Source organism: Oryctolagus cuniculus, chromosome 1 (genome assembly GCF_051225735.1).
Source record: "Oryctolagus cuniculus isolate XC-2025 breed Fujian yellow rabbit chromosome 1, ASM5122573v1, whole genome shotgun sequence".
NCBI lineage: Eukaryota > Metazoa > Chordata > Mammalia > Lagomorpha > Leporidae > Oryctolagus > Oryctolagus cuniculus.
The window spans coordinates 123907624-123933758 of record NC_142867.1 but is presented as its reverse complement, the minus strand read 5'-3'; the positions used below and the strand labels follow the sequence as shown (position 1 = coordinate 123933758).

Here is a 26135-nt window from a genome sequence, read left to right as displayed (position 1 = left end):
TACATTTGACCAAAAGAAACCTCACTTTGAATACATATTGATTTTATCAAGTAAGCAATGGATTATTATTATATGTATACATGTATTATGGTATACTGTTATTTATGTTCACCAACTATTGTGTTACGTGTAGGTTATTTCTTTTATCTTTCCTTACTATAAAGAACATTTTCATGGATATAATATCAGATTATTTCCTTAGGATAAATATGTTCCCCAAAGAGAAATGGTAGAGACAGAAATTATTTGTGTTTTACGTTAATTGAGAACCAAGTTTTCTTATGAGAAAAAAGTACAAATACAAAAACCAAGAGAAATAAAACCCCAGAATCCTAGATTTGAACCAGAACGTCAGTATGAACTGATGATTTTTTTTCTCTTAAAACGCTTGCTTCCTAGTTCTGGCCAGTGAAGAGGTTTGGGTGCAATGATCAGGTCAGTTACAGCATCCCTTATGCCCTTCTGTGGCTGCTTTACAGCTGTCCTTGGAGAACTGGCTCTGGGCAGGGAATGTACAGATGAACTTGGAACATCTTGTCCTCTCAGAATGCAAGGGAGCTTTAAAAACTTCACTTCTGGCGTCCAGTGGAACGAATTCCAGGTGTAACTTGAAGGGGCTGGAACAGGACAGTTTGATCTATAAAAATGAATGGGGACAGGTGTTCAGCACAGCAGTTAAGTTGCGGCTTGGGATGCCCACATTCCATCTTAGGGTGCCTGGTTTGATTCGCAGCCACTCTACTTCCAGTCTAGCTTCTTGCTAAGGAATACCCTGAGAGGCAAGGGTGCTTGGGTCCCTGCCATCCACGTGGGAGACCAGATGGAGTTCTGGGCTCCTGCCTTCAGTCTGGCTTAGCTCTGGGCTGCTATAGGCATTTGGGGGGTAAACCAGCAGATTGAAAGGTTCTCTCCTTCTCTGTCTCTCTGCCTTTTAAATAAAATAGTTACATTAAAAATGTAAAAAAGAATAATGTCTAATAGATTGAAGTATATATAAACCTGCAAGTTCATACTGATATTATAAGAGTTAATTCATTAGTCATTTTCTAAGGATGTTAGGGATTCCCATGTTGTGCTAGAAACTGGTAAATGAAGGAAGAGAACCCAGCCTTTTCCCCTGACAGTACTCAGGGAACCAGTGACTTGAGAAGGGAGGTTTCTTTGTAGAAACGTTCCAGCTCATATATGAAGAGGAGATGGTTGACTTGGAAAGCCACCATTTTGCATCCTCTGATGAAATACGGGTCTGGGCAGTGGTTATCATAGCAGTCTGAAGTCACCAGGAAGAAGCTGATGTGGAACTGTACAATGGGTCGTAGTGCAGGGTGGTAGCAGCTGTAACCCTTCAACCGGTTTTCATACGGGGACCACTGAAAGGCAGCCCGCCCTTTGTATGTGTGTCCCCGATACTGTGCACTTGCTGTTGAGTTCTACCACACCGAAGCATTCTGTCCCCCAGAATCCAGCCTGAATCCCTGGAGTCTCTAGATTTGAGGCACCTGCGTGTACAGAGCGTGGCGGACAGAACGCAAGATGTGAAAAGACATACAAGAATGTGCCGGCGCCGCGGCTCACTAGGCTAATCCTCCGCCTTGCGGCGCCGGCACACCGGGTTCTAGTCCTGGTCAGGGCACCGGATTCTGTCCTGGTTGCCCCTCTTCCAGGCCAGCTCTGTGCTGTGGCCAGGGAATGCAGTGGAGGATGGCCCTGCACCCCATGGGAGACCAGGAGAAGCACCTGGCTCCTGCCATCGGATCAGCTTGGTGCACTGGCCGCGGCAGCCATTGGAGGGTGAACCAACGGCAAAGGAAGACCTTTCTCTCTCTCTCTCTCACTGTCCACTCTGCCTGTCAAAAAAAACAAAAACAAAAACAAAAACAAAAAACAAAAACAAGAGTGCAGTTGGCAAAACTCAGCTTACAGGAACTCTACGGGATCAATGCCTTGTTTTTCCCACAGATAAATTACAAGGAAAAAGAAGAGGAAGGCAGCTAATAGATGATCTGGGCCTTGTTTGCATCCTCCCTCTAATAAAACAGTAAAAAAAGGGGGGGAGAGACCGTTGGGGAAATTGTAACTGTAACCGGATATTTGACAATATTAAGGAGTGGTTAATCTTTTAGATATGATAAAAGTTGCTTTCTTTTAGAGGTATATGTGAGACATATAATGTGTAGGCTTTGCTTCAAAATAATCTAGAGAGGAAGTGGGTGGAAGACTAGTTAAAATAAAATTGGCTGCAAGTTGGCAACTGTCAAAGCTGAGAGAAGAGTTAGATGAGACTTAAAATACTATTTTCTCTTTTTGCTATATGTTTGAAGTCAGACCTTATGGATAGGAAACTTATTTTCCCAAGACTTTCCAAATTGCTTTGCTGGTACTGAAAAGATTTATGTTCTCACTGACAATGTATGGGAAATGCCCATTTCCACACACCCTTGCTTGGCACACTGGGTGTTTGCATTCTTTTCAAATTTTGCCCATCTGATAGGCAAAATGGCATTTTGCTTTCAGATTAAGGCACAGTTTTAATTAAAGGTTTTGTTGTCATTTGTACCTCAAAGGGCCCTTCATCTCCTCTAATCTCCAGAAACAATCTGCTTGGTTCAGTGTTTCGTCCCAGAGGAAAGTTCTGGGCGGAGAGCTCCGCGAACCCCCACATCAGGAGGCCGTGTGACTGTTGGCTGAGCGTCTCCTCATCGCAACTGCTTTCAACAGCCCGGTTTTTATTGCAGGCCATAGCACCTCAGCAGTTGTCAGTTTATTCGGTGACCTGGATAAATTCTGGATAGGAAGTCGGGTTGAGGGCTTAGCACGAATGACAGTTGCTCGTTTGGGGTTTTGTTTTTGCCTTAGCAAACGTGCCTTTTCTCAGTTGTTTTTGGCGGTGTCAGAATCCATCTGAAGCCTTACTCCTGTGCATACCCCCCCACCCCGGGTCCGGAAGCAGGGTGCTGCGGGTCTCCAGGTTTGGGGGCGCCCTCGAGAACTCCTCTTTGTTTCTGAAAATGAACCTGGGTGGCTCCCTGCACACCGCGCAGAAACTCTGCTGCTCTCAGAATTGGTCTCAGTAGGAAATCAAGACACTCCTGTGTCTGCTGCTGTCCAGCGTGGTTTTGTATGTCACCTCTCAGATAAATTGCATTCTGAAATGCATTCAGTAGATTGAGAAATAATTAGAGAAGGAGGCCGTACACCATAAATTGAACAAATTCTTTTTTTCCTTTAGCTTGATTGAACATGACAAGACGCTGCGCAGGATTAACCTTGTTTTGTTCCTCACTCTTGTCCTTTAAGTGAAGTAGGCTTGCGTGTTGTTTTACCAGCCGACCGCCCACTCCCTCCCTGGGGAGCGTGAGTGTGGTTGCCACCGCGCTGTGGTGTTCAGGGTGTGGCTGGTGTTCCCCTTCTCCGCTGCAACAGACTGAATTCCATCGGGGCCACTGTGACGTAGTGCAAAAAAGCAGGGGGCAACATCAGAATTTGAATTTCATCCCCGCCTCTCTGGAGCTGTGTGATAGCATTTGCAGGCCTCAAAGGCATTTAAATATACGCCTGTGCTCAGCATCAGTTGAGCTTGGACCGGTGGTCACTCACTGAACACACTGGAACGCGTGCCTGCTGGGTGTGCGCCATCTAGAGCCGCCCGGCTTCTTGCCATGAAGGGGTCGGCATCCACCTTGCCTGTTCCTTTCAGCGGCAGTTGCAGGGTTCTGGGACGGGTCCCACCGCTGCTGCTCTAGCCCCTAAGGACGGTGCTTGTGTTGGAGCCTTTCCCTCCGGCTTCTAGGCGAGTTCCGGTGTTGGGGAGGCGAAGGCTGCGGGTAGTGTTTCGATGTCAGCTTTCTCAGCAGTGGCGAGAAGCCAGCAGCAACCTTGCTGAACCAGAGCCTTTCTAATGGCGTCTGTTGGGAAGAAATCTCTTGCAGCCTCACTAGAATCACAGACTGGCTTCTTTGAGGCTGGCTCCGTGGAGAAGTAAAGGAGGGGTGAAGGGTAGAGGTGCATATAGGCTGTGGTTTGCTCCATGTGTTAGAAGATGCATCGCTAACGCTGACATGGAGTTGAAGATTTAGAAGGCAGGGTGCTTCGTCACCTGTGCTCCCAGATGGTGGGAAGGGAGTCTCCTCTTTGTAGGATCCAACTGGGTGCCAGGGGAGGCAGTGAGAGGAGCAGCTGCACGGGCAGAGGTCCCCTGCTCTTTTCCTGGTGGGGTCCTAACCCTTGATGGCATTTTATTCTGCCATTTTTTAAAAGATTTATTTATTTATTTATTTGAAAGGCAGAGTTACACAGAGAGAGAGAGGGAAAGGCAGAGAGAGAGAGAGAGAGAGAGAAGTTTTCCATCTACTGGTTCACTCCCTAATTGGCTGCAACAGCAGGAGCTGTGCCGATCTGAAGCCAGGATCCAGGAGCTTCTTCTGGGTTTCCCACCTGGGTGCAAGGGCCCAAAGACTTGGGCCATCTTCCACTACTTTCCCAGGCCATCGCAGAGAGCTGGATTGGAAGTGGAGCAGCTGGGACTTGAACCAACACCCCTATAGGATGCTGGCACTACAGGTGGTGGCTTTACTCACCTGCTACGCCACAGCACCAGCCCCTGCCTTTTTTATTTTTATTTTTTTTAAGCTGAGGCAGACTCATGTAGAATATTGTCTTCCTGTGTAAAAATTTCTCAAGGATCCCAAGTTAGAGGGAAGCAATGCCATGTAAGAGTCAGGGCTCCTGTTTGAAGTGAGTGCGTGTGAAAACACGCATGCCCTGTTTTGGGTAACTGATTTTATCTGCTCTCCCGAGTCTGAGTGTTACAGACGTTGGGCAGTGGTCATCAACTACTGCAGTCTGAACACCCCCAGCGCTGTTTCTGTGCAGAGTTGAAGAAGTTCTTAGACTGAGGCCCAGGAAGTTTCGTGGCTTGCCGAGCAGCAGGCAGGGCTTGTTCTGAAGCTGTGTGCCTCCCAACCTCATACTCTCCTTTCCTGAGGGCCGGGTACAGAGGCAGGGTGGACTCACGTGGCAGTGACTGCTCTCTGCCAAGGCCAAAGGCTTTTAGCAATGGCTACAGGGCCTCTCTGAGTGATAGCTAACATGGGAGGTGTCAGACTCGGGATTCTGAAGGGTCTTGGCACACTGGGAAGGAGGCATAAAAGCCATAAAGTGAGTTTACTGGTGATAAATGCAAAATCACCATGTAGTGAAACCATCTGTTGAAGTTCCAAGGAGGAGACAAATGGCTTAATAGCTGTCTATGAGGGGGAAACGGGACTCGGGGATTTTAGTTAACTGTAGAGCACTGGCTGTCATAAGCCCTAATTCAGGCTGACACTGTGGTCACAATCATACAGAATCCACTGAGGGATAAATGAAGACAATGAGAGGACTGGAGCTGGAAATTGGACAATATGAGAAATGATAGAATGAGTTACAGGTTTTTGGTCTTCAAATATTCGACTCATGTGGCAGGGAATTTACCTAACTCCAGAGCAAAGTCCCAGGCTCCAACCAATGCATGGAAGATACTGTGGTACAGGGAGCTCTGGCCCCCATGGAAACTGTCACAGAACTGTCCCAAAATGACTAGGGGTGCCTAGGGGAGGGGTGAGGCTGAGGGCTGGGTAGCATGGGCTTCTATGACTCTGCGTGCTGTAAGAGTGGAGAGCTGAGTCAGGGAAGGCTGGAGGCACCAGAGTTAGTTCACTGGGAAACTGGAATGTGATAGGTTGTAGAAGCTTGGTGAGGCAGACAGCAAATGGGAAGACAAAGAAGCAGGGATCGGCATCTTAAAGCACTTGGTTTGTTGAGTAGGAAGGGTACATAGCTTGAATCTGACCCCAGCTTGCTAATCAGGCAGGAGACGTAAGATTGGTTGAAAGGGATTAAGAATCAATTCATATTGGAGGCAAGAGAACTTCTTAGTGTGCCTTTTTCCCCCTGTCATTGCATTTGGTGAGATGGCATTAACCGATACGCTGCCACCCAAACCTCATCTTATTTGCAAGAGAGTGACTTCAGCATGGTGAAACAAGTAGGCACCATTTTCTGTCTCTACTTATTTATTCTCAAGTGTGAGTGTGTCCATGTAGTCAGGCCCATTTAAAAAAAATATCTCTTCAAAAGGCAGAGAGACAAGAAAGAGAGGGAAAGGGAGAAAGAGAGAGAGAGAGATCTTTGATTCATTGGATCACTGCCCAAATCCCATGACAGGTGGGGCAGGGCCAGACTGAAGCCAGGAGCCCAGAACTTGATCTGGGTCTCCCACATAGGTGTCAAGTACTTTAGTCACCATCTGCTGCCATGCAGGTGTGCATTAGCAGGAAGCTAGAATTGGAAGCAGATCCGGGGACTTGAACCCAGGCCCATGAATATACGATGTGTGCATGTCCCAACTGACGTCTTAACTGATGCATCAAATGTCTACTCCTCATTCTTTAAAAGCTCAACCTCTCTTCCATGTTTAAAGGGAGAGCTGTTGGCTGGTACCGTGGCATGGGACCAGCCACGTGTTGTACTGTTGAGTTTCACAGATGCACAGTTTCACAAGTGAGGTGGCTGAAGGCAGGTCAGATCATTCCCTCTCCTAGCTGATGGCCGCCAGTAAGGGAGGGACCCGCAACTTGGCTCTGATATGAAGACTGATGGTCCCATACATAGGTGGCTTATGACAAGGCCTACTGCCTCCATGTTTGAAGTCCCTGGGCAGGCAGGTGTGGTGTGCCTTGAGAGTGAGGAGAGGACCGTGGGTTTCACTGAGGTTCAGGTGGGTCAGAGGCACGTGGTCAGGATCTTGCCGGGTGTGAGTCTTCCACTGGTGCCGGAGGAGGAAGCACCCAGGCTGGCTTCTCAGGCTGCCCAGATGTGGGGCAGGGGGTAAGGGAAGGTTGTGACATCCAAAATGAAACCAGATTCCTCCTCACTGCTACAGGTGGAAGTCATTTTTCCAGGGCCTTGAAGGGAGCCAGCGTGAAGGATTCAGTCCACCACAACCTGGCACTTAACATGTGCGTGTGTGTGTGTGTGTGTGCACCAGCCGACAAAATGCAGGTGTCTGCTCACTTTGTGCTTTGCACTGTCGTACAGGCCACGTTGCCAGTGCATAACCAGGTGCTGCCCTCCATTGAGAGCGTGGACGGTTCCGACCCTTTGGCAGCTCTGCAGAACCCTATAGGGAGACTGGAGGCAAAAGAGGAAGAGGATGAGGACGAGGACGAGGACACAGAGGAAGATGAGGAAGAAGATGGTGAAGACACAGATCTGGATGACTGGGAGCCGGACCCGCCCCGGCCCTTTGACCCCCATGACCTGTGTAAGTGTGGGGGCTGAGCTGAGCTGTGGGTTCCTTTATGTGATGTGTGCATGTGCATATGCGTGTGTGTGTGTGTGTGCAGGAGTGTGAGTGTGAACACGGTCCACACACATGCACTGAGTCCTCCCTCTGGCCCACGCTCTGCACGCATCATCTCCCCAGACTTGCTTGCCTGCTCTCTAGTTTTCCCCACGAGGAAGCTGCAGCTCAGAGGAAGTTATGCAACCTGCTCTGTATCTCAGGGCTGCGTTGGGGGGCAGGGGTGGGGGAACCCCAGCTTAGGGTTTCTCGGTACCAGCACTTCAGCTCCTGGATGCATGATAAGATTGTGCGGTCCTGGACTGTTCAGCCATTTCAGCTCCCATGTTTGCTTTGCTGCTTTACTTGTTTCCTAAGCAGCTCTTAAAAGCGCACCTCATGCCCCAGGCACTGGCCCTCCCCACTCACTAATGCACTTCTAGCTTTGCGCAGTCCTAGGGGTGGGGTTTTCCAAGGTCGCGCTAGTGAGCTGTGAGTCAGGATTCCAAACCAGGCGGCCTGTGTTAGGCCCAACACCTACCTTCCTGCCTCTCTTTCTGGCCTGCCTGCGAGGCCTCTGCTCCCCTCTTACCAAATCATTGCTCCTTTCTGTCAGTTTTCCTGCTTGTTGGCCGACTTCTGGCCTCACTGATGGGGGTTACCAGGGCTTTCTGAACTCTGGGACCTCACGCAGCTTCTGTCACACCCCCTGGGTGGCAGTGACAGAATCTGTCTGCGTGGGGCCACTGTCTAAGCTCCACATCCAGGCCCGGAGAACTCCTTCCTGTTGTTTCTCCTTGAATTTCTTTCAATTTCTCAAGGCAACTCCGAAGTCAGAAGTACAGAAAGTGGCTTTGTCCTCTCACTATTCGTACAGAGTAGCTCTCCATTATTTGAGAACTTACAGAAGTTGAAAATACCTAACCCAGCCCACCACCTGGCCTGAGTAGAGTCAGAGTGGATTTGTTTGTGTTGTTTGTGGCTGACAGTTGACTCAGAGATGAATGCTATTGGCCAAGAAGTGGGGAGAGCAGTGAGGGGGGAGGGCTGGACCAGTGCAAGCTGAACACCCCTAGAATGCACTAGAATGTCCAAGCGAAGGGTGGGGTGCTGCGTTCATTCATTCTAGCGCTGTCATCATGCAGTGCGCTGGTTGTGCGCTGGGCCCCGGGCTGCTCAGCAGCACCTTCCCTCTTAGTCCTGCCTGGGTGGTGCGGCTCCTCTGACTCCCTTGGAGGACACTGGTTCAGCAGCACTCTCGGGGGGTTTTCTTTTTCCTAACAGCTCTATTGAGGTAGAATTTACCTACTACAGAATTCACCTACTTTTGTCTCATCAGATTTCTGCAACGTTTAGCCTGATAAGGGCTTCTTTTTTGTCTTTTTCAGGCACGTTGTAGTTGGTTTGTGGATTTACTGGCCACTGTTTGACTCACCAAACCGCAGAGCAAAAAGTCACAGCCTGCATATTATTTTTGGCAGGCGTAGGCAAATTCTGCCTGATGTTAAGAGGAAAATTACAGGATTTTTTTTTTATTGGTCTGTGAAAGCTAATGGATTAAAATTGGCTAGATGGTGCCACTGCAGGAGTTAATTGAATTTGGCTTGAAAACTTAGATTTGGGGATTTTTCAGGTCAGAACTTTTTGCTTGGGGTCAAGTCTTGCTGAGGAATTGGACTGTTCTTCTCTTTTGTAGGGTGTGAGGAGTGTAACAACGCCCATTCTTCAGTGTGCCCGAAGCACGGCCCGCTGCACCCGATCCCCAATCGGCCCGTGCTCACCCGCGCCAGAGCCAGCCTGCCCCTGGTCCTCTACATAGACAGGTTCCTTGGTGGGGTGTTCTCCAAGAGGCGCATCCCCAAGCGCACCCAGTTTGGCCCCGTGGAGGGGCCCCTCGTCAGGGGCTCCGAGCTGAAAGACTGTTACATTCACCTAAAGGTAACTAATGCTTTATTGCCCTTCACCTGGTTCTTAACAGTTTTTCCAAGGGCACTCATTTTTTTTTTTTTTACAGCCATCTCTCAATTTCAATTTCACAGCAATTGTTTACGTGTGTTTTACTTTCTATGCCTGATTTGTTGTCAGTGGAAACTCTCACCAATAGAGCAGAGGTTTGCAATTCAGTTCCGTGTCACATTACGTGAAGTATTCCAAGACGTGTAGTGTTGGAGGAGGGGGCAGTAGTGGTTCACTGGGGCTCCCATAATATGCCATAGGCTGGTGGCTCAAGTGGGAAATTTGTGTCTCACAATTCTGGATGCTGGACATCCAAGACCAAGACGGGAGCCGGCGTGGTTTCTGCTGAGGCCTCCCTCTCCCTCCGTGGTGCGTGGACAGCCCCCCTCTGGCTGTGACCTCCCAGGGTCTTCCTCTGTGTGCACGCTTGGCTGTGTCCTAGTCGCCTGTGTTCCAAGGACTGTCATATCGGATTAGGGTGCGTCAACCATTGCATTGATGTCTATTATTTTTTGAAGATTTATATATTTATTTGAAATGCAAAGTGACAGAAAGAGAGAGAGAGAAAGAGAAAGAGAGTACTTCTGTTTGCCGGTTCATTTCCCAAATGCCCACAACAGCTGAGACTGGGCCAGGATGAAGTCAGGCGCCAGGAACTCCATCAGGTCTCCCGTGCAGTGGTCAGGGATCCATCTACTGCCTCCCAGACTCATTAGCGGGAAGCTGGATCAGAAGCATAGAGTATCCAGGACTTGAACCACTGCTGTGACAGGGGATGCAGGAGTCTCAAGTGACAACTTAACATGTTGTATCACAACACCCACCAATTACCTTATTTAATGTTCTTTGCTTACTTTTTAAACAAATTTTATTTTTACATTTTATTTGAGGCAGAGGGAGAAAGACAGCAGAGATCTCCCATATGCTAATTCACCCCCCAGTTGCCTACAACAGCCAGGACTAAGCCTGGCCAAAGCCAGGAGCTGGGCACACAATCCAGTCTCCCACATGGGTGGAGCCATCACCTCTGCCACCCACAGTGTCCATTAAAAGGAAGATGGAGTCGGGAGCTATAGTTGGGAATTGATGCCAGGCGCTCTGCTGTGGAACACAGGTGTCTTTTTTATTTGTTTGCTCTTAAAAATATTTTAAACATGTATTTGAAAGGCAGAGTGTATACAGAGAGAGAAGAAGCAGAGAGAGAGAGAGAGGTTGATCTTTTATTGCTGGTTCACTCCCCAAGGCTGCAATGGCCAAAATTGGGCCAGATTGAAGCTAGGAGCTAGGAGCTTTATTTAAGTTTTCCACATAGGTGCAGGGATCCAAGTACATGGGCCTTCTTCCACTGCTTTCCCTGGTGCATTAGCAGGGAGCTGGATTGAAAGTACAGCAGCTGAGTCTCCCACTGGCATCATAGGCAGTAGCCTAAGTCACTGTGCCACAATACCAGCCCTGATGCAGGTGTCTTAACAGGCATCTCACTCATTAGGTTGAGTGCCTTCCCTGACTTTACCTCTTGAACAGCCCTGTCTCTAAATGCAGTCACATTCTGGGGGATTGGGGATTAGGATTTCAGCATGATTTTGGGGGTATACAATTCAGCTCATAACAGGAGCTCTGACAGTCTTTTTCCTTCTTTGTTATTAAAATTTTTTAAAAGATTTATTTATTTGAAAGGCAAGAGTTACAGACAGAGAGAGAGAAACACACACACACACACACACACAGAGAGAGAGAGAGAGAGAGAGAGAGAGATCTTCCATCCACTGGTTCACTCCCCAGATGGCTAGGGTTAGGCCAGGCCAAAGCCAGGAACTTCATTCCAGTCTCCTATGTGGGCGGCAGGGTCCCAAGCACTTGGGCCATCTTCCATTGCCTTTCCAGGTGCATTAGCATCGGAAGTGGAGCAGCTGGGACTTGAACCAGTGCCCATATGGGTTGCCGGCACTGCAGACAAGTGGGTTAACCCACTGTGCCACAGTGCTGGCCCCTTTTTTCCTTTTTTAAAACAACTTTGGCTTACAAAGAGAACTTTGCAGACTTAAATCATCTGTCATGTGATACTAATGTTTGCAAGAAAGCCACTTTTCAAATTTGAAACATGCCTGTCCTGTCAAATCTTTCATTAAAGAATAGTTCACTGTATGTTGAAGCATATTTATATTGATCTCTATGCTTTATGTTTGATGTTTTAATTTCTGCCCAACGTTCTGTGTGATCTGCTTCTTGGATAGCCACTCTGGAGGCCCGGGAAAGGGCTGTGGGAAGGGGTGAATGTGGGGATGTGGTTTTTGAGACATCGCTGTCAACAGGGAGGTTTTCTTTGCTAAGTGCTGGAGATTCCCAGCAAGAGTCTTACTCTGATAGAGAAGTACATGTCTCTCGTATTTTGATCCAGTGCAGTTGGATCCACAGAGAAGGCAAGTTGTAAGGCACTAGAGAGTGTTTTGTATGCATATTCTGGCTTATCTGTAGCATTTTTTGGTGATATTGTTATAAAATATGAATTAAATCATGTCATTCTACTGATAATTTAAAAATTTTTGCTGGATAATTCTCCTTCAGGGGAGGCCAAAGTATCCACTGTCTTACTTTTGGCGAATCACGGTTGCAGTGTCTTTCTAGATGCAAAGGGAAGAATCAGGATGCTTGGTTAACTTAAGGAGCAGTACTTTGTATATTGTGACATAACGTGAGTCATATTGAAGGCTTTACTTGTTTGTGTGTTTGGTGTGGCTTTTTACTTTCTCTTTGGTTGCAGGTTTCTCTTGATAAAGGGGACAGAAAAGACAGGGATTTGCATGAAGACCTGTGGTTTGAGTTGTCTGATGAGACCCTTTGTAACTGGATGATGTTTGTACGTCCAGCCCAGAACCACCTGGAGCAGAACCTGGTGGCGTACCAGTACGGCCACCACGTGTACTACACGACGATAAAGAACGTGGAGCCCAAGCAGGAGCTGAAGGTACATTGCCGGCCGCCCATGCCCTCTGCTAGCAGAAGCCATTGTTGAGGGCCCGTTGTCATTTTTTTTTTTTTTTCCTAAAGTGGGATTCTTACAAAAATGGTTCTTTCCTGTTTAATTCACTTACCTGTTGAGTAGTTGCTGAAATAACCCTGTAAATAAAACGTGATGAAAAGTACGTGGCTTCGAAGCTTGTAAAAGACTTGTACAGAGGCCTTCAGTCCACGGGTAAGGAAGTAGGTATTTGTGGCCGACGGGAGTTAGTGCTGGGGAGATTGAGGTGATGATCACTTAGCACGTACACATGCTAGATAAAAATGAGCTGGGAAATAGGACATTTTGTAAAATCGAATAAAGATGTCTGGGTAGGATTTTCTTTTCCTTTTGTCTAAATGTTACATGGACTCAAAGAATTCTACATGCTGACTTCTGATTTCAGGAATACATATTTTGTGGAAACTCTGTTGGAATTTAAATATTTACATCTGATGACATAATGAAAATTCTGCTGTGACTGTAAATGCCAAGTTCTTCTTTTCAAAAGCTTATGTTCGGGACATGGCCAAAAGAAGGAGTCAGAGTTCCCTTCCTGATACAAAAGGAAAAATAGATGAGAAATGGCCTATCAGTACATGAACACTGAACTGCAAGACGCTCAAAAGTGGTGAAAGCTAGAAACTGATACCTCTTTAGAGAGCCAATTGAGCCACCACCTGCAGCACTGGCATATCATGTGGATGTTGGTTTGAGACCCCACTGCTCCACTTCTGATCCAGCTCCCTGCCAATGTGCCTGGGAAAGCAGTAGAAGATGGCCCAAATTCTTGGGTCCCTGCACCCATGTGGGAGACCTGGAAGAAGCTGCTGGCTCCTACCTGACCCAACCCCAGCCATTGTGACCATTTGGAGAGTGAACCAGTGCATGGAAAACCTCTCTCTTTGTCTCCCCCTTTCTGTAACTCTGCCCTTCAAATAAATAAAATAAATCTTAAAAAAAAGAACAGAAATTGATACCTCTTTGGGAGGAGAACAAAGACCTGGATTTTGTTCAAAAGCTACCCAGAACTTATCGTTGAAACCATCGGCTAAATAATCTTCCAGCCTTAACGCTGTCTATTCCAATAATTTTTTTAGTTCTTTTTTTTATTAACTTTATTCATTTGAAAGGCAGGGGGAGTGAGGGGAAAGAGTTATAAAGAGAGAGAGAGACAAAGAGAGAAAAAGAGAGAAAGGGACAGATCTCCTGTCCATAGGTTCATTCATTCCGCAAATGTCTACAATGGCTGGGGCTGGGATAGGCTGAAGCCAGGAACCAGGAACTCAATCCATGTCTCCCACATGGGGGACAGGGACACAGCTACTTGAGCCTTCATCTCCCTAGCCTGCACATGAGCAGGAAGCTGGGATGGGGAGCAGCATCGGGACTCACACTAGGCCTCTCGACATGAGGTGCAGGCATCCTGTGCCAAGTCTTAACTGCCGTGCCAAACTCCTGCCTCCGTGATGCCTTTCTAACAGCAACAGAAATCATTATTTTATATTTCTTGAGCAAACCATTTTAGACTTATTTCGACTTCGTTTTCAAGTCACAGCATACTCGTGTATACCTAAAAAGGCACACAGGCAAAATAAATTGGTTAAGGTGTAAATGGCTTTGTGTGCGGAGTCTGACTTTTTTCCTGAATCACTGCTCTACTTTACCATGGTCTTGGTGTTTTTGTGTGCACCGTCATCTGTACCAGCAGGAGTGTTGATGATGCTACACTATTGTTTTTTTAAAAGATTTATTTATTTATTTGGAAGTCAGAGTTACACAGAGAGAGAAGGAGAGGCAGAGAGAGAGAGCGAGCGAACGCCTCCACCCACTGGTTCACTCCCCAATTGGCTGCAACAGCTGGAGCTGTGCCCATCTGAAGCCAGGAGCCAGGAGCTTCTTCCAGGTCTCCTACTTGGGTGCAGGGGCCCAAGGACTTGGGGCCATCTTGTACTGCTTTCCCAGGCCATAGCAGAGAGCTGGATTGGAAGTGAAGCAGCCAGGACTCGAACTGGCACCCATGTGGGATGCTGGCTCTGCAGGCAGTGGCTTTACCTGCTGCACCATAATGCCAGCCCCATGATGATACACTATTTTTAAAGTTATATTCTCCAATGTTGCTTCAGGGCTGTTTTCCCAGGCCACCACTAGGATTTTTGCAGGATTTAATACTCGTGCTTTCTCATTTGAATGAATTCGTCTGTGTCTTTTTCCTCGGTTGAATCTCCTATCCTTGGAAGTTAATTGGCTTTTGATGGAGTCAGTAGGAAGTTTCTGACAATCCGCTGTCTGATGCGTTAATGAGAGAGGCGCTGTAGGGATGCTCACCAGCTTTGCATGGTTTTGATATTTCTTTTGTTTATTCTGATGGATTATTTTTTTGTCTTCATTTGCATTGCTTGGCAAGTGTTAACAATCCATGGAGTGCTGATGGGGCTGGAAACAGGATGAGGTGGAACAGTGCGAAGAGCTTGGCCAGGTTTGTGTAGGAGCCTGAGCCTGTCGCAAGGCACCGGCATAGCAGTGACTGTAGAGCACAACAGTGTTGGAGACACATTGTGATTTCTCAGATGCTAAAATCTGAAAATGGAAAATCTTGGAACTGAGGCTTAGAATCTGAAACAGCAAGATGAGAAACCACCTAAAAGGGGCATAGTAAATGATGGAATTCACACCCTGTCGAATATTGTTCCCCAGTTAAAAATGAAGTCTCCCTAGACAGATGTCTCCATATATTTAAAGTAATCTTCCGTAAACATTGTAGGGCATTAACAATGTTCGGTGATTGAACCCCTGCTGTGTTGCAGCCACTAGAAATAGTGTTCAGGGAGTTTGCATTCTGGAGGGGGAAGTGGCTAGAAAGAGGTAAGCAAGCAGATAAAATCAACTTGGGTAAGTGCTATGGTGGGAAACCAGCAAGTGACGGGAAAGGAACCAACTTGGATCTGATGGGTGGGCAAGGCCTCGATGAAGGGCTGCTGGTTGAGCTGAGAGCTGTGGAGTGCAGAGGATGGCCTGGGCCAGAACCCTGCATTCCTGGGGGTGAAACAGCAAGGGTTAGGATGGGGAAGTGCTGGCATGTTTGAGGAGCTGGGGGCAGGCCTTTTGGGGTCAGGGTTGGGCAAGGGAGGGGCACAAGGGCTGAGGTTGCTTAGAGAGATGGGGGCATCACGGAGCCCTTGGGGCTCAGCTCAAGCCTTAGGTTTATTAGGAAATGAGACGCCATCGCTGGCATGACAGAGTCTGATGGTGTTTTACGAAGCCCGCTCTGGCTACTGTGTGGACTACAGGGAAGAGGGGAGCCTTGTTAGAAGGCCAGTCTGGTGGTCACCCAGGCAGGTGACAATCCTGGCCTGCACGTGGGTGGCAGAAGCAGAGGCAGTGAATGTGGGAAGAAGCCACCATCTTTGCTGAAATATTAAACAGCAGCCAAGGGGAGAAATCAGACGCCCTCTAGGTTCCAGGTCTGAGCGGCTGGGTGGTAAGTAGGGTATTTATCGAGGTGGGGTGACAGAAGGGCGGGCATGTGAATGGGAAGCCTGGAGAATTCTCGTGGATGTGCAGAGTTCGAGCAGTCAGGGAGACAGCCACAATACCTGGTCAGCAGGACAGTGCACTTAGAGGGGACCGGGAACGAGGCTCTGCGAGTCCTTAGCGTAGTGTTGGTTGGACATGAAGGAAGAAGGCCCTGGTCTTGGGCTAGGCTTTGAGGAATGCTCTGTTTGGAAGTTAGGGAGAGGAAGGGGAACCGGCCAGGGAGAGTGAGCACAGGCAGCTGGCGGAGTAGGAGGGAGGGGAGACCCGAGACAATGACAGAGTATTTGAAGTAGTCGTTGGTGATCCCAGGGCAGGTGGGAGGGTGGCAGCCACTGTGATTACAACTGAGTAAAAGCCTGTGTTTAAATATAGATTAGAAAACCAGAAGAGGCTGTTTTCATTTAGATAAAGAAGCTTTGAATATAATTCTTGTGAAGTTGTTCTAATAACAAAAATAATTTAAAAGAAAAAAGCAGCAAACAGGCAGTGTGTCTTCACAGATGGACTTCCTCACAGTCTGCGTGCTGGATGGGTGTTATGGGAGAGGGTCTCAGTGTTATATTAAAAATTACAAACATTTTTTAACAGGCTGTGGAAAAACCTGCATTGCTTCGTGTAAACAGGAGAAATAAACTAAGCATGCAAAGCATATCTGGCATCTTCCCTTAGTTCTTGACCATCTCCTTGGTCCTTGCAGGTGTGGTATGCTGCATCCTATGCCGAGTTCGTGAATCAGAAAATCCATGACATCTCCGAGGAAGAAAGGAAAGGTGGTTGGACTTTTATATTTCACGTTCCCTCTATGAATTCTGACTTGTTTGTGTTTTATCTTTATGTCACCTCCAATTTTCCTATCTCAAGCTATTGCAGAAGATATCCCAGTAGTTTTCTTAGAGCTGCCCATGTCCATCTAATTCTAGGATTGGATTTCAATGACATAGGAGTATTTACATGTCTTGCCTGGGAGCTGGAAAATAGTATTTAATATAATGAAAACCTCCAAATACGAAATTAGAACCTAGTACAGAGGGCAGCTCCTATCTAGATTTAATTATCTCTAAGGACATGGCAAGGCAAGCATTGGCGTTCTTTTTTAATGTAAATGTTAGCAGAGTATAATCTACATAGAGAAAGATGCACAAATCCTAAGCATGTGGCTTGCTGAGTTTTCACAAGGTGAACACAGCTGACTAACCTGCCCCAGATAAGAACCAGAATATGGCAGGTACCTGGAACTTCTAATTCCTTCTCACTCCCAGGTGTAATTACTGTCTGGACCGCCAATACCACACATGATATGATAGGCTTGTTCCTCAATTGTGCATAAATAGAAGTGTATGATATCTGCACTTTTGGGTCTGGACATCAGCCACGTTGTTGTATATAATTGTAACCTAGGTGTTCTCACTGTGTGGGATTCTGTTTTGTGACTCTGTCACAATTGATTTGTATACTTTACTGTAGATTTGGCATTATAATTCTAACACTATAATTCTCCCACCAGTTAGGTCAGATTTCACAGGTTAAAGGCACAGTCTTCCTCAAGACTGCCCTCACTCAGACACCAGCCGATTTCCCTGCTGACCAGCTAGCTACAATGTGGGGAGTTCCCAATATCCCCTCATTAGAATGACTCCTAGAACTCACAAAGTCTGTATTTAACCATTAAAGTTTTATTGCAGAGGATACATATCAGGACCAGCCATGTGAGATTTGTAGACAGGTCTGGGAGGGGCCTCGGCTTCCCTCAGGGTGGTCACCCTCCTGGCCCAGTGATGTGTGATTGCCAACCGTAGCTGCCCACTCGAGCTTAAGTGTTCAGAGTTTTTATCAGGGCATCGCTTTGGAGGCATGGTGGATTGAGTCATCAGCCGTGCGACTAAACTCAGTCTGCAGCCCACCATGAATAAAAAGATGCTCCTACAACTTGGTAAATTCCCCTGATTTAGCGGTTACCTCCCAGGAATCAGAGACAGAAGTCAGCCAAATTCTTTACTGTACAACTGGATTGTTTTTGGGTTTGGCTGTTTTGAAGAGTGCTATGACCTTAGGTGTCAAGATGTTTTAATAACATCTGTGTGCACTTCTGTTGGGCATGTGTCTAGAAGTGGAGCTGCTGGGTTGTAGGATATGCACGTATCTAGCTTTAGTAGATACTTCTAGACATTCTGCTTGGGTAGTTATATTACACATTGACATTTAAGTGGTTTGTGATCAAGTGATTAGGTTGTGGAACTAGGGTTTGAATCACTAATTTATCTGAATCAGGCCTTCTTTGTAGGTCTTTCTGTCTTCCCAGAGTGGTGAGTGTATATGTGTGTGGGTGGATGGGTGTGAGTGGGTTGGTTTATGCATATGGGAGATGGGAGATAGTGTGAGGATGTTTGTTCCTTTGATGTCTGTCATGAATGTATCAGAAAATAAGTTTTCAGAACTCTGCCAAATTATAAGCCTTTGATTTCATAACAAAGCAGCCATGCACATAGAAGATACCATATAATGATGACCTGTTCGGGCTGCAGTGAGATGAGAATGGTGGAGGCGGCGGGCCTTTGAGTTTTGCTGGTATCTGTTGATCATCAGCCTTTATGATTTCTCTCCTGTGCCTGTAGTTCTTCGAGAGCAAGAGAAGAATTGGCCCTGCTATGAATGTAATCGCCGGTTTGTAAGCTCAGAGCAGTTGCAACAGCATCTCAATTCTCATGATGAGAAACTGGATGTGTTTAGCAGGTATATATGAGGGGACGTGCTTATGCATTTAGTTTGTCTGTAAAGGTTCAGAATCATTTCTGTACCTTCTGTGAACTAGTAAATGCTGCCTGGTGTGTGTGTGTGTGTGTGTGTGAGAGAGAGAGAGAGAGAGAGGGAGGGAGGGAGGGAGGGAGGAGTAACCAGGTAATCGGGTGCTGCTGGGAGCCTGCCGAGGGGAATGGGAATGTCTTACCTGCCATTTCCTCTCCCGACCCCTGTTTGCTATTTAATCATTTCCACTTAACCAATACCAAGAAAGAGCGATCCTCTCACCTTATAGTCCCCCTTGAGATTCTGAAATAGGCATTCTTGAATTCCTTTGAAATAATCTGTAACTCTGATTTTCAAGCTTTTTTTTTTCAGTGGAACAATGCCTTTATAAAACTAAATCCTGTGTTTAATTCCACTATGTAAAAAAAGGCAGATGAGGGGACAGTCTTGTAGGATAGGGTGAGCAGGTGCCGGGTCAGGTCGGGCCTTAAGGGTGACGGTTAGAAGTTTGGATTTTATTCTAACTGTGAAAGGAGGAAGTCTTCAGAGGGTTCTGCCTGGGGAGTGTTCTGATGTTAATTTAGTTTTAAAAGATCCCTCTGGATCAATTGAAACATCGTGTTGACCTATCCTGGAGTAAGAGTGAAGACCAAGAGTTCGTGTAGAAGCTGTTGCAACAGTTGAGCTGGAATAGGGTAGTGCCAGTGGCACAGATACAGGGTTGTCAACGTTTATGGGGTTTGGAGACTGGAGGCCATGAGAAGTGCCATCCAGGCCAGTGGGAAAGTGGATGTTCTAGGGAAGGTACGCCACAGTTACCTGCAATATGAACTTGGGGTTCATGGTCATGAAGTGCAAATGAGACTACTCGCAAGGCTGCGTGCTGTTCTGCAGCTTCACGCAGCTGCCAGGGCCCTGGGGCAGAGCGGCCAGGGAACTGGATTACACAGGGTTGTGGTTTTGCCAAGCGTGCACAGGCCGGCGGGGTAATGACGCAGCAGTGGGCATGGGAATTGAGAGCAAATCCTAGGGAGTGATTACACTGAATGACCTTGGAGTTTGAGTGAGAAAGGGGGTGTAGGATTACAGGTCAGTGACAGAGCAATTGGATTGGAGCTGTGAGGCTGAAGAGTTGCTGCATCCAGCTCTAGAGGGCGCGCGCGCTCGAGACAGAGAGAGAGAGAGAGAGAGAGAGCGTGCGCGTGCGTACCTAGAGATGGTATCAGAGTGGGCAAAGGGGTTGGGGCCTTAGTGAGGGAGACTTACTGAGGATAGCAAAGTCTAGGGTGTGACCACAGGAAGAAGTATCTGAGGGGGCAGACAGTGAAAGTTAACTCCCTCCTCCTGGTATCCCTAAAACTGTTGGTAGCTCTACTGTGGTGGCACTTTTTATATTGCAATTTTGGTTTATATGTCTGCTGCTTCTCCTACACCTCTGCAGGGGGAAAAAAAGTGTTGCATATAACTTTATAACTTTTGTGGCTAGGATGGTGAATGACATATAGCAGATAAAATGTTTTTTAGCCAGCTGATAGGAGTTTGAGACTTAGGACCATTTGGACTTTGGCAAGATAGAATAATACTGAGTGAGTGACAGGCTTTTTGAAGGTGTGATAATGGTATTGTGGTTACAGATATACAAAGAGTCTTTATGATTTGGAGATACATACTGAAATATTTACAGATGAAATGATGTCTGGGGCCCGCTTCGAAACAGTCTAATGGGAATGTGTGTGTGCTAGTAGGGGGCTCTGGATGGAATAAGGTTGAGTATGCATTGCTAAATGTTGAAGTTGGGTTGTAGGTACCCGTGTTAGATTCCTAATGCTGTTGTCTCTACATTTACCAAGGTTCAGAACTTTCCATAATGAAGAATCTTCTACAGGTTCCTGGAAAAAATATATAACATTTGTTAAATTGTTAAGTAGATGAGTGTGTAAGAATGAATCAAACATGATCTGAATAATATTATAATACACTTCCTACAGCCACATCTTTTTTTTTTTTTTTGGACAGGCAGAGTGGACAGTGAGAGAGAGAGACAGAGAGAAAGGTCTTCCTTTTGCCGTTGGTTCACCCTCCAATGGCCGCCACGGCTGGCGCGCTGCGGCCGGCACGCTGCGCTGATCCGAAGGCAGGAGCCAGGTGCTTCTCCTGGTCTCCCATAGGGTGCAGGGCCCAAGCACCTGGGCCATCCTCCACTGCACTCCCTGGCCACAGCAGAGAGCTGGCCTGGAAGAGGGGCAACCGGGACAGAATCTGGCGCCCCGACCGGGACTAGAACCTGGTGTGCCGGCGACGCAAGGCGGAGGATTAGCCTAGTGAGCCGTGCCGCCGGCCTGTCTTTTTTAAAAAACAATTTTGTTGTTGTTGTTGTTAGTTCTTTAGTGCTGGGAGTCTTGTTTGAGCAATCGGCAGTAAGTAGCAAGTGCTGCCTTTCCATGGCATCAGTTCAGTGTACACTTGAGAGGAATGTTGGGCTGTGTATTTTATTTTTTGTTTTTGGATGAAGATTAATTTTATTTATTTGAAGGGCAGAGTTATAGAGAGAGAGGGAGAGAGAAAGAGAGAGAAAGATCTTCTATCCACTGGTTCATTTCCCAAACGGCTGCAAAAGGCAAAGCTGGGCCAGGCAGAAGCCAGGAGCCTGGAACTCCATCTGAGTCTCCCAGTGGGTGCAGGGGCCCAAGCGCTTGGGTCATCTTCTGCTGCTTTCCCAAGCACGTTAGTTGGGAGCTGGATTGGAAGTGGAGCAGCCGGGACTCAAACCTGTGCCCATATGGGTTGTCAGCATTGCAGGCGGCAGCTTAGCCTGCTATGCCATAGAGTTGGCCCCTCAAAACTTATTTTTAAGGGACACATTTTCATTGTACATCCACATTTAGGGGATACATGTGGCATGTCAATACATGTTTTGATCAGGGTGGCTGATATTTAGCACCTCAGACGTTTGTCATTTCTAGGTGTTAGGAACATTCAAAATCCTCTCTGCTGGTTTTCTTGAATGATTGAACTAATTGCTGTGAACCACGCTGTGCCCTGTACAGAACACCAGAAGTTGCTCTCCTACACACCTGCACTCCCTGGTCCCTGTCCCAGTCCTCCCTCCAGCCCTCCCTCCCCACACCCTTCCCAGGCCCTGGGCACCTCTGCTCTGCTCTGCTCCTGTGACATCAACTTCGGCTTCCACATCTGAGAACACACAGCGTTCGTCCTTATGCATCTGACCGCACGCCCCTTCCAAGAGAGGTTTCCGTGACATACTTTCGGAGTCTCTCTTAAGTCAGGGGTTTTTGCGTGTTAGAGACCCATGAAAGGGGACACAATGTGTGTGGCGTTTACAAGCATGTTTCGGGTTGGAGGAACTGAAAACATGAATTTAGCCACATTCCTTGGGGGAACTGTGAGAAGTCAGACTCTGGGGCAGGCAAGGATGACCTAGGAGAATATTTGGGGTGTGGTGTCCTGTAACTGTGATTATTTGTAACCCGCTGTCTTGTTCCCAGAACGAGAGGCAGAGGAAGGGGACGAGGCAAGAGACGATTCGGCCCAGGTCGGCGGCCAGGGCGTCCTCCAAAATTTATCCGCTTGGAAATAACGAGCGAGAACGGGGAGAAGAGTGATGACGGGACGCAGGTACTGGGGATGGGAAAGCTGCAGTCTGGGCTGGCCAGGGCTCTGGCGGGACTGAAGTTATAGAGACCTCTCACACGGCGCAGCCCTGTCATCTGAGGGCTTTGCTGCTGGCCATCGCAGTGTGACAGGAGAATTAGCAGGAAAGAATGTATGTTTCAAGTGTTACGGCAGGAACCAACGTGGCTGCCCTAAAGATTTGTAATTAACCAGAGGTATTAGAGGAGGGCTTTGTCTAATTAAACAATTAAAATTATTGATATTCCAGAAGTCTCTTCCTCGCAGAGTGGTCCGAAGCACCTCCTAGTTTTCGTGGTCCGTGCACAGGTGCCTAATTAACTCCCCCAGTGGGAGAACATTGGTCCCGAGGGGTTTGAATCTCGTCATTTAAAAGTCAGCAGCAATTCCAAATCTCAGCTGACAGTCCTCCCAGCACTGATCTTCACTCAGGTAGGGAACTAATTCCCGGTTGTTGCAAATTTCAGGATTTGCTACATTTTCCCACAAAGGAGCAGTTTGATGAGACTGAACCAGCTACTCCGAATGGGCTGGACCAACCAGGACAGACCCCTATCCCACTGCCTCAGCCACCGCAGGAAACCCCGACTTCCCTGGACCATGAACCAGAAACCCACACCCTGCACCTGCAGCCACAGCACGAGGAGAGCGTGGCGCCTACCCAGAGCACTCTGACTGCCGACGACATGCGCAGAGCCAAACGCATCCGAGTAAGTGGGAAGCGTGCCCCTCGCTCACTGGCTGTCCATCTTCCTTCCTCCAGCCAGCTTTGTCGGTGCGCTGTGTTCCAGCCTCCCCACCATCCACGTCTGAGTCTTGCCTCATCCTAATCACACACATGACCCCTTGGATTTGGAAGAAAGTATAAACAGTTTCTCAAAGTCTCTGTGTGCTGTGGTAGGCTAGTGTGGCGGCTGCCAGGTTCAACCAGTTCAGTAATGACCCAAAAGCCAGGATTTTGGTAGCTCCTGGACTAGTATAGTTAAAGTAGAATAGCTCTTTGCATCCCCAAGTTCACAGGTTGAAAATGGAGAAGGAACTACATTGCATTGTAATAATTACTTTGTATTTTAAGCCAGGCTAATCTGTGCCTCGTGGTAGCTCTCAAGTTAACTTTGGGTAACTAAGTTTGGTTTTCTGCATTTTCCAAGGGGAAACTAGCAAATGGCATAGACACCTGTGCAGAGGTGCCTGTGTCCAAGATGCTAAGCCAGGAGCAGTCCACGCACCTGGGGAGAGCGTGAAGTGAAGTGTAGGTTCCGGAAGTAGTCGGTGTCGGGCCATTGGTGTGAACCTGCTTCTTGGCTTTAACTGTGGCTTCCAATGCAGATGTGTTTTCCAGGCAGGATTTGAGACTGGAGGTGTGCAGAAAGTAACATGGGTTTGTGGGATGAATGTCTGTGCTGATAAAACAAAAACCCCCAGTGGCATAAAACCCACGTTTACAGCAGCTGGGTGCATAAAGACTTGTACTGGTACCTTATATGTAGGTCAGAGAGACTGTGTGTGTCTTCTTGGTTCTACACTTTCTGGATGGATGGTCCTTTTAGCTTAGTATTTATTTCCTTTGGTCTTCTTATTTGCCTATAGGCTAGAAGGGACCTTGAAAAATAGTCTAGTCCATGCCTTCAGTCCATGCCTACAAATACATTGAGGCACTTATGGCCATAGAAGCTTTGACAGGCTGTAAGAACTCTGAGGCTGACCCACCTTCCTGAGGGTCTTTGAAATGTGAAAGTTTCGGCTGAGTCTGGATCACTTCCACAGGTTGTGGAAGCGTATTTAAATATAGGCTGGAAAGGCAGTTCTTCCCCAGTCTTTCCCGCACTTCGTTCTTGCACCCAAATACTATATTTTCTGCTTTTGCCATTCTGATTTTTTTTTACTAAGTCCAGAGACATCTTTACTAGATTTTTTTTTTTTTTAAGGAAAATACTAAAGCCCATACATAGAGTGAAACTGTGGATATACAAACATAGTTGAGCCATAGTTGAGCATGTGTTTTTGAGTGAGTTGGTTTACTAGTTTCAGTATAAGATTCTTTGTGTCAAATCCAAAGCCATGTGTATATGGCATTTGGAGGTCAGTCTTATCTGGGCTGTATTTTCTTTTTTTTTCCTCTCACACATTCTAAAAAGCAGGCTACGTATTTTTTCTATCCAGATTGGTAAGGACCAACCGCAAGAAAGTCTTCCAATCCAATTGGTAATGTAACTATTTTTCTCTCCTCTAATGCTGCCTGCTCAGTTGGAGCTGCAGGTAGGTTTGTTTCCTGTGTTTCACTTAACAGAATGCTATTTAAGTGTGTGCCTGACCCACCGTTCTTTGCAACCTGTACTCACTAAATCACGGTGGAAACCACAGTTTGGTTGCTACAGTAAATGCAAATTACTGAATCCTAATAATTTATTAGCATATAAGTCAATGGTAAATGTTGGGCCTCAGATTCCTTGTATACAGATGAAGGGTAGGACTAAGTGATCTCCAAGGTCCCTTCCAGCTCTACAACCGTCTGAATGACATACGGAATGGTACTGAGTTCCAGCTGTCATTCACTGGGCTAGGTATACAATAGAATTTTTGCTTGAGCTTTGTCACCCGGGAGCTTACAGTTTGAATATGAAGTCAGCACGAATGGAAGACAGTTTACAGTCAACATGTAATTGCTTATAGGAACTCAGAAGAGCAAAAGGCCAGAGAGAGAGAGATGGAGGAGTTAGGGAACACTTCATGGAAGAGGTGACACACAGACTGGTCCTTGAAGCAGAGGCCAGGAAGGAGTTTGATGCTTCCAGAGGAGGGTAGCCATAGCGTGAGAGGCACAGATGTGGTGTGTGCTTGGTTCTGATGATGGGATAGGACAAACACCAACTTGGCCCGCTCGCCAGTGCTGATTGAAGGGCGGTCGAGAGTGAGGCATGTTGGCCAGGGCCAGCCCACCAGAGCTTTTGAAAGCTGGGCAGGAAGCAGGCCAAAAGAAAAGTTGCTTTAAAAAACCAAAACCAGGAGCTGGCTTTGGTGCATTGGGTTAAGCCAACCCTGGCGATGCCAGTATTCCATCTTGGATTGCCAGTCCTGGCTGCTGTGCCGGTGCTCCAGCTCCCTGCTAATGTCCCTGGCAAAGCAGTGGACAATTATCCAAGTGCTTGTGTCCCTTCCACCCGCATGGAGAGTAGGAAGGAGTTCCTGGCTCCTGGCTTGGACATGGCTCAGCCCTGGGCGTTGCAGACATTTGGGAAGTGAACCAGCAGGTGGAAAGCTCTCTCTGTCACTTTCTCTCTGTCACTCTGTCTTTCAAATAAATAAATCTTTTTTTGGAGGGAGGGGGTAGGGAGAACCAACCAATCAATGTGATTATTTGATTTCCTTTTAGTGTCAGAGCAAAATAGTATGAAAATTGATTAATAATTTAGGTTCCTTTAGCTATTAATATCGAACTTCAGAAGCATTTTATGACTTTTGTCTGCAAGGAATGTGTTGTCTGGGATTTCATTGCAAAGTGAGTGGACTCCTGTGGCACAGAGTTTAACAATGATTCTGTTTTGGCGTCCTTAGAGCCACTGCTGTACCATTCAGTCTGGTGTAGTTGATGAACTGGAACTCAGGGCAGAAAACCCGCGACGGGCCCGTGTGCCGCTGCCATCATTTGTCATGATTACTTGTAAAAATATGCACCAAATATGACTCTGAGCTGCGGACGGTCTACTAGGGTAGCAGTGGCCAGCAGGAGGCTCAAGGGGCAGGACAGTTCCAACACAGTTACTGCCTTGTGATAGGAGGAATTGGAATCATTAGATCAGAGAAGTGACAGCCTTGCTCTTGAGGCCTTGGCCAGTGTTCACAGCTCCATGGAAATGAACAAAGATGGCAAGAGTTGTCAACAGAACTCAAGAAGCAGAGCCAGGTCACTGCTGAGATTAAATCAAGTGT

At 47.2% G+C, this 26135-nt stretch overlaps 1 protein-coding gene across 2 annotated transcripts in view; it reads left to right on the top strand.

The window, feature by feature from the left end:
- Nucleotides 1-26135, top strand: part of PRDM10 (PR/SET domain 10) — a 118333-nt gene that overhangs the window by 59921 nt on the left and 32277 nt on the right. For both annotated transcript variants that reach the window (XM_051847849.3, XM_089314321.1), the window contains exons 5-11: nt 7078-7303; nt 9018-9259; nt 12039-12242; nt 16510-16582; nt 18425-18542; nt 22061-22190; nt 22673-22915. In XM_051847849.3, the coding sequence (XP_051703809.1) occupies nt 7078-7303; nt 9018-9259; nt 12039-12242; nt 16510-16582; nt 18425-18542; nt 22061-22190; nt 22673-22915 (1236 nt within the window). The remainder of the gene's footprint in view (nt 1-7077; nt 7304-9017; nt 9260-12038; nt 12243-16509; nt 16583-18424; nt 18543-22060; nt 22191-22672; nt 22916-26135) is intronic.